This window comes from Octopus bimaculoides, chromosome 21, assembly GCF_001194135.2.
Source record: "Octopus bimaculoides isolate UCB-OBI-ISO-001 chromosome 21, ASM119413v2, whole genome shotgun sequence".
Taxonomy (NCBI): Eukaryota; Metazoa; Mollusca; class Cephalopoda; order Octopoda; family Octopodidae; genus Octopus; species Octopus bimaculoides.
In genome coordinates, this window is record NC_069001.1 from 20865722 (window position 1) to 20874868 (window position 9147).

Below are 9147 nucleotides of genomic sequence, written 5' to 3' on the forward strand. Positions count from 1 at the left end.
GCGGGTGGCACATAAAAGACACCATTTCGAGCGTGGCCGTTTTCGTGCGGGTGACACGTAAAAGCACCCACTACACTCTCTGAGTGGTTGGCGTTAGGAAGGGCATCCAGCTGTAGAAACTCTGCCAAATTAGATTGGAGCCTGGTGTTGCCATCCGGTTTCACCAGTCCTCAGTCAAATCGTCCAACCCATGCCAGCATGGAAAGCGGACGTTAAACGTTGATGATGATGATGATGATGATGTCGCTTTCACACTCACACACAGACATACATCCTTAACGCTATAATAAATATCTCTGTTATTCATCTAATACGGTTGTGGTCTTTCAGTACTGGTCGTCTATGTTATCGTCGCATAACATATCATGTATATCATCATTGATATATAATATTTGTGTGTTTGACCATGTGACACGTTTAAATAAAAGGAGTCCTCTGTTTTTCCATTCGTCACCATTTCTCCTTTTGTGGGTTCACACGGTCGTTCCTTGCATATACATATATAATTAAAAATACATATATACACACAAATACATACATGTATACACATGCATTATTATGATTGACCGTTGACTGAACACTATTCAATTTTTTTTCTCCGTGTTTTTCTCCTTGTCTCCGTATTCTTTCTGTTGAAGAGCGTAGCATGTATTCTCATTTCAAGAAGGTCTTCTTTTCGCTTCTCCTCAGCTCTTTGGTTAAACTCTTCCTTGTCCATCATTTCATCTGCATTTCCACCCATATCATTTGCGGCATATTGCAGCAGGTCTTCATCACTAATTATCAAATACTCAGTAAGCATTCTCCTTTCTCTCCTTATACAATGGTCTATACTAATTAGTCCTTTTCCACCATTCTTTCTTTTCATATACAGTCTGTTTACGTTTGCTTTAGGATGTAGCACTCCATGCAGCATCATCAACTTTCTTGTACTTCTATTCAGAATTGATATTTCCTCCTTAGTCCATTTGAGGATGGACGAACTATATCTGACCACTACAACTACCCAGATATTCCTTGCGGTAATCAAAGTTTTGGCATTCAGGTTGGATTTCAACACCATTTTCACCCTTTTTTGAAACACCTCGCTGACCTTGACTTCCACTTCTCTGTGTAGAATGTCACCCAGCTCCAAAATCCCTAAATACCTGTACCCACTACTGCCGGGTTTACCCATGGTCTCTCCTGATGGTAATGCAATCCTCTGCAGGTTGCTTTCTTCCTTCTTTTCATATTAAATACTGAGCATTTGGTAATCCCAAATTCCATACCAATGTCCCTACTACACTTCTGAACTGTTTTGGTTTTGGAATCTTTCTGTTTTTCAGATTTCCCAAACAATTTCAGGCCATCCATAAACAGAAGATAGTTCAATGAGGGGCCTTTATTCCCACATCGGTAACCCATCTTAACTTTCCTAAGTGTCATTATTATGGTTATTAGTGCAGTTACAAACAGTAATGAAGAAGACATGTCACCTTGGAAGATACCCCCTTTTAATATTAACTTCTCGAAGGAATACATTACTTGAGAACAATTTAGTTTTCCTCTCTTCCATGTTATGCATGAGAAAATTTGTGATGTTGTCAACAACACCAAACATCTGCAGGCATCATATCATATGTTTGTATGATGTTTTTTACAATGGCTCAAAACTGTTTTGTCAATGACTAGCTGATCCTTGGTACCCTGAGAACTCTTCCTCCATCCTTTTTTGTTTCCTTGGTAGTATTTTGTCCTGTGCCAGGAAAGTGTATGTCTTTGCCGCACTTATTCCAGTGAGTATCTTCCAGATTATGTTTAGGCATGCTATGGGATGGTAGTTTCCCACAATATTCCCCTTTCTTCTATCTTTCATTACAAATGTTGTCCTCCCAGTCACCATCCATGCAGGGATTGTACCTTTCTGGATAAACTCATTCAATTGGGCTGCTAGTCTTTCATGCACCGCGTGGCATCTCTTCAGCCAGAAACCATGAATCCCATCCAATCCGGGGGCTTTCAAGTTAGGCACTTTACCCACTTGTTCTTTCACATCACTTGTGCTTATAATATTCCTTTGTTTCTTTCCTCCTTGTAGTTCTGTCTTGATAGTTCCTATCCATATCGCATTCCTTTTATGCACCACATTGTTTCCCCATAATCCACTCCAGAACTCCTTAGCTTGATTTGCATCAGGAGCAATATTTTTTCCATTGTCTCCTACAGTTAGGAAGAATTGCTTTGAGTTATTTTTGAATAATCTGTTCTCCTCGAACAGCTTATTTCTGTTTACAAATCTTCTGATTTTTGCCATGATCTTCTGTTTTAACTGCTCTATTACTGCATCAGACCCGTTATTCCGTATTTTATATCTCTTCTCTAATTTTTCTCGGTCAGTCTTTTTCCCATTTTTCCAGTTTCCTCTTAACCATTGCTCAATTTTCCCCAGATCTTGCCTTGCCCACATTATGCCTCTTTCAATGCGTTGTTTCCACCACGGTTCTTTTGCTCCACCATTTTTTGTTCTCTGTAGTTATAATTTCTCCTCAACAAGTAGCACAATAGCTCGGAGAAGATTCCTTGTTTGTGTTATGTCCTCCATACCTTCCTGGCACTTGTGCCAGTGGCACGTGAAAAGACATTCGAGCGAGTTCGTTGCCAGTGCCGCTGGACTGGCTCCTGTGCAGGTGGCATGTAAAATACACCATTTTGAGCGTGGCCGTTGCCAGTACCCCCTAACTGGCCTTCGTGCCGGTGGCACGTAAAAGCACCCACTACACTCTCAGAGTGGTTGGCGTTAGGAAGGGCATCCAGCTGTAGAAACTCTGCCAAATCAGATTGGAGCCTAGTGTAGCCATCTGGTTCGCCAGTCCTCAGTCAAATCGTCCAACCCATGCTATCATGGAAAGCGGACATTAAACGATGATGATGATGAATATATATACACAAACACACACGATGTGTTTCTTTCAGTTTCCAAAACCACTCAACGCTTTGGTCTGCCTGAGGCTGTAGTAGAAGACGTTTGCCCAAGGTTCCACACAGTGGAACGGAACCCAGAACCATGTGGTTGAGAAGCAAGCTTCTTATTACACAGCTACACCATTGTATAAGATTTTCTGATATTAGCTTTTAAATAAAAGTTTGCACAAGCATACACACATTTTTGCATCCAAATCTGTGTTTCTAATTGTGTTTGTGTGTTTCAGATTACTGATTGCATGCTAATGCTAATATAGTCCTAGTATTGTGTGACATATTTACATTCCACTTTAAAATTTGATAGTTGATTTTATAAAGAGCATCCAATTGCAAGAATATTTGCTCCATTGAAATCTTGCTCATCCAAACCATATGGTTCCAGGTTCACTCCTATTGCATGGCACTTTGGGCAAGCGTCTTCCACTGTCTAACCAAAGCATTGTCAGTGGATTTGGTTGATGAAAACTGAAAGAAGCCTGTCGTATCATCATCATCATTTAACATTTGTTGTCCATGCTGGCATGGGTTGGATAGTTTGACCAGGGCAGGTAAGCTGAGGGGCTTCACCAGACTCCAGTTTGATTTGGCATGGTTTCACTGGCTGGATGCCCTTCCTAACGCCAACCACTCCGAGAGTGTAATAGGTGCTTTTATGTGCCACCAGCACAGGCGCCAGTTATTGTGTGACATCAGAGTTGCGTGATATATATACCTATATGTATTTGTGTTTGTGTCTGTGTTTGTCCTCCACCACCGCTTGCCAACCGGTGCTGATGTGTTTACATCCTCGTAACTTAGCAGTTCGGTAAAAGCAAATGATAGAATAAGTACTTGGCTTTAAGAAAATAATACTGTGGGCTTTTTGTCCGACTAAAAATTCTGCAAGGCGTTGCACCAGCATGGTCACTTCCTGTAAAACATTAAAAGCGTGTGTGTGTATGTAGTGTCTTTAAAGAATTGACTATGTTATAATGTCCATACTCACCATTTTTATATATCCAATGTTTGATTGATTATACTGTTGTTGTTATTGTATTTGTAGGGTATTGGAACAAAAGAATCTGTTCTGACAGAAATACTCTGCACAAGAACCAATGCTGAGATTCGAGAAATCCAGGAAATTTATAAACACTGTATGTTTTCTTAGTTACTTATTCATTTGAGTATTTATATATTTTGTTTTGTAGTGGAATGAACACCTCTAAAAACATTTATACCGATATGCCCCCCCACCCATCCACCTTTTAATTCCTGCACTTAAAAGTGGATGAAAAAATTCTTCATTACAGATATTGTTGTTTGCTTCTGACTAGAACACAGTAACATTTCAATTTTGTTAGTGTTAGAGTTGGCTCAGGATGTAAAATTTGAATCAACTTCTCTCTGTTCTTTTTGGTTTCAAATTTGCGCACAAGGTTAACAATTTTGGGATGGGGTGGGGTGGGAACTAAGTTGATCGCATTGCGATCCCAAAAGGATGAAAGGCAAAGTCAATCTCAGTGGAATTTGAACTCAGAACATGAAGATAGACGAAATGCCACTAAGCATTTTGCCTAATGTGGTAACAATTCTGTCAGCTTGCCGTCTTTAACTTCTCTGTTATTTAGTGATACTTTTGATATTGGTCATTGTGGCTAAGGCATTAACCAAACAAGTTGATACATGTAAATCCTGCTACTAAAAACAAGATGATCTTCTGAGAGAATCCTTAAGTCAACCATTTATCTCAAGGTTATCATTTATAATTTGAACTAACTACAAATACAAGAAGAATAGATGCAAATGATGGAGCATACTAGAACACCAACAGAAGTTAACATTGTGGGTATCATCTCTATTTGGAACCAAAGAGAAAATGCTACAGGATGACCAATCAGAATGCTTAGTAATAATCCGCAGAGCTAAACAATTACCTATCAATATAACCTTATTGTTAATGTTCTATTTGTGATTATTCCAGTTATTTCATGCTAGTTTACTTAATGTTAGTTTTCGGACTTGACATAGGTGTGGTATCTGACTATGGAAAATTCTTGTGGTTAAAGAATATAAGGGAAGATATGGTGAGATCAAATCTCATGGTGTAAGTACTCCACAAATGAAATACCATACTATGGATAAGTGAAATCCATTCTAAAATCCAACTGGTTTGTCATATCTTTTTTGTTAGACAGCTGTAACCAAGATGCATTTCACCATGCTGCACTAATAATCTGTACCCATTCCCTCCATTAACTTTGGTGTGTCTTCAATTTTATGTTGCATGTCTTGACCAATTACATCAATGTAGCTGAGTGGCCTTCATCTCCTTAATAAAGGAAACAGAAATCTTCAGTATATAATATCTAATATGGCTTGGTGTTCAGCATGATAGCAGTGACTTGCAAAGCAATTACTGCATTGAGCAATAATTATAGAGATACTTGAATGCTAGATGTTTTGCAGCTTGTTAAAGGCAGACTTACATGCAGGCTTGCCCTTTGAATATCAGGAAGTATATCTTGTCAGTGACAAAAGAGCTGATATACTTGCAGTCACTGGCCTTTTGAGTTGTGTGCCATCTTTAGAATAAATTGGCAGGTGGCTTTCATCCTCATTAATGATTATCTTACTCAGCCTTCATTGCATTGAGAAAGAATCTGGTCTTGATTGCAGCAGTCTTAAGCTATATTAACAAGTCATGCATATCATACATTTGATGAGATGTGAAGGCAATATCATCAGCATATGCTCTACTGGTGTCATGATTGCTTTTGCTTCACGGTGAGGCTATTGTCTTGGACAGGGGAATCAAGACTTTGACTATGGATGTAACCACTCATAACCACACAGATAAATGTAATTAGAGGGTTTCCTTGAAGGATTCTTTCCAATGTTGGAAACACTTAAGGAGTAGATATCATAACTTGCATTAAATAAAAGACCTGTTCAAGATTTATAGTACATAAATATGCCACAGAAACCAAAGTAAAGCACTATGGCTTTGGACATCTCTAGTTTGTGGAAGGATTACTGTATTAAGCTGATTAATTGTGGAAGATGAAACTGAGATGAAACTTTGACCACCATTTTAGGTAAAATGCGGAATTTAGCTGTGACGTGTTTAACATGACTTCTGTTGATTTATTACCTTTTGAATTTCTCTGCAGCATTTAATCGGAATCTGGAAAAGGATATTATGTCTGACACAAGTGGATATTTTAAACGTTTGCTTGTTTCATGCTGTCAGGTAAGTGGAAAATTTTTAATATTTGAGAAAATCGTTGAAGGTAAATAGTTGATTATTAAGTACCAGATTAGAAACTGTATATCCTAGTTTTTACAATAGGTGCATCATATCCCTGTTTGTTGTAAGGGGCAACCAAAAGGAAGGGCATCCAGCCATAAAGTACTACCTCTAACCCATACCAACATGGAAATGTGATCCTCTATTTGGAATTAATCTGGTCATATGCTTCTTATATTGATTGAAGGCAAACAACATATATGGTTAATATGAATCATCAAGCTACTTCTTTGCACCTTCAGCTGTTAAAGTTTGTGTTTAAAGGCTATACCCTGGTGGCTTTTTCAGTTATTTTAAAGAAGTTACATACAATCAATCATAAGACCAAACTTACAAAATTAAAAAAATGTTGTTGGTTTTATCAAAAGGCTATAAAAGTAAAAGTATATAAAAGTTATAAACTATAAAAATGCTACAAAAAAAAAAAAAACCCCAGGAACATCTTTGTTTATCAGTTCAAATATGTAAATTCTATTAATGTTAAAACTAAAAGATTTTACTTAACAAGTGACTATTTCAAAAGAAATAAACTCGTATTCTTCTTTTTTGAGAATAAAGCATTATTAGAATTAAAGAATTAAGTGAATATGAAATTTGAATTTATTATAATAGATAAGAAATTTTAATTTATAAAGAAACATTGCATGTATTGAACAGGGATTAAATAAAACATCTACTTCCAAAATTCAGTAATATTTTCCTCTTGGAAACACAATTTACTAATATTTTATTCTTAGAATCAGACTTAAGGAATTCTTTGAAGGAGAAACTTCTATCAGATCCTTTTTCATAGAAGCCCTTAAATCTGAGGTGCTTATTTTCAAAATGATATTCATGAAATTAGTCAAACTAGTATCTATGAAGTTGGAAATTTTAATGCATTATATCACAATATATATTTTGTTGGTGTCAAGATCGGTACACTTTTACAGATTACACTTCCAGTAATCTTATAATTACTTCCAACACACCCTTCTCTAGATAGAACACAGTGTTCTGAATATCTTAACTCAGTCAGCGATCGGGAACTGATAATCTCATCTTTCTGGAATGCTGCTCTCAATGGGCTAACATTCATTCCAAGATGAAGGTTTATACGGCCTTGTATGGATATTTAAATAAAAGCAGCAGTTTCCAAATGTATTTTGGTGTCGAACCTGTAACATGGTTTTTAGAAAATCATGGAAACTGTATTTTACAGAAACCCACCAGAGGTAGAATTTATTTTTATAAAAAAAAAAAAATTATTTTGAAATTGGTGAAAACCAGTTTTATAAAATAATTTTTTGCTAAATTCTTTTAAAAACACCTTTTCTCTCTGAATCGTAGAATTTTTTATAGAACTCTGAGCAACCATGACTCAAGAAGTTGAGGGCTACAAACCTTTTCATAGAAATTGTTGGATGCTCTGATGTGCATTACTTTTTCTTTGTTAGTTTTAGGTGGATCAGTACCTGTAACCATTTTTGGCTCTCTTGAACTGATGGACCTACTGAGTGGAGTTAATTTTTCAATTTAAATGGCTATGGGCTGATGGTTAGATGGCGAATATAGGCAAAGAGAGGACTTCAGTTTTTCAATACTGTGTATATAGAACCAAGGAAAGCGTTAAGGGAATTGCAATAAGAGACAGCAGGAATGGTGGAAGGACGGAAGGTAGTTGTTGGTTACGGTGTGGCATTTAATGCATGAACTTCAAAGGATCAGGAGTCATTGTAAAGATGTGTATATGTCTCTGTGGGATCTTTGCAGTCAAGCAGCTGAAAGTTACCAAAATATACTTTTATATAACATTATAAAAACTGAAATATATAAATATTCATCATTTATAGCCAATAAACACTCCAGCCTTGAGCAGCTATTTACTCACTACAAGATTGAACAATGTAGTATTGCTCTCCGTATACATTGTTACACCTCCTTCCATCACAAACATCCCTAAACCACATTCAGAAGTAATCAACTAGCTTGGTCAATCCACCCTCCTTTACAGAATATTGCCCCTTCAGCATATAGTCTACTCCCTTTCAGTATATTTGTTTCTTGAATCTTCCTTAATATCAACTCAACTTCTCATAATTTACTGTTGCACTTACTTATTGCAGCTACTTTTCTCATTCTTACATGTACTTAATTTCTCTGTATTTTTCTCTCCTTATTCCTATCTATAAAACCCCACATGAAACACAATATGCAATCCATTATTTCAATGATTAACACTTTCATACCCCCATTTTAAAATACACCCAACCTTCCATTTTACTTCTCCTCAAACATTGCACTATTGTGTTATCAACACAACTAAAATTTTCACATATTTTATGTTATACTCACAATCTCTGATTATATTTCATAAAAACTGCTTGTCAGTAACATATCTATAACTACATCTCAAAGGCTAAGATTCCTCTTCAAGACTAGTGGCTAATCTGCTACTTAGCACAACTATAACCCACATTACATTATTGCTCACATATTTGGAACTGAACAAATGCTATACACACAAAACCATTTTAAATTGCATCCAGTTGATTAACTCAACATCCTATTGAAAATTTTCTAAGTCAAAAGCCCAATGGTTTTGCTACAGAACAGAAATTAATGATTGAAGAAGGGATTAGGAATTTCTCCCTATTTTAGTTCCTCACTTTCTTCAAAATGAATGTAAACAAGGCTATTATTATTGTTGTGATATGTGTTTCATGAGTAATTAACTAATGCAGTCCTTTGTGTATTGTGTCATACAGGAGGAGTGGAGGCGCAATGGCCCAGTGGTTAGGACAGCGGACTCGCGGTCATAGGATCGCAGTTTCGATTCCCAGATCGGGCGTTGTGAGTGTTTATTGAGCGAAAACATCTAAAGCTCCGCGAGGCTCCAGCAGGGGATGGTGGCGAAC

The 9147-nt window shown here is 36.9% G+C and overlaps 1 protein-coding gene across 1 annotated transcript in view; it reads left to right on the top strand.

Annotated features, from left to right (window-relative positions):
* The window catches only part of LOC106869944 (annexin A7), a 161780-nt gene that overhangs the window by 125388 nt on the left and 27245 nt on the right, over nucleotides 1-9147 (top strand). The window contains exons 12-14 of the mRNA XM_052975313.1: nucleotides 4007-4097; nucleotides 6114-6233; nucleotides 7687-7751. Coding sequence (XP_052831273.1) covers nucleotides 4007-4097; nucleotides 6114-6233; nucleotides 7687-7751 — 276 coding nt within the window. The remainder of the gene's footprint in view (nucleotides 1-4006; nucleotides 4098-6113; nucleotides 6234-7686; nucleotides 7752-9147) is intronic.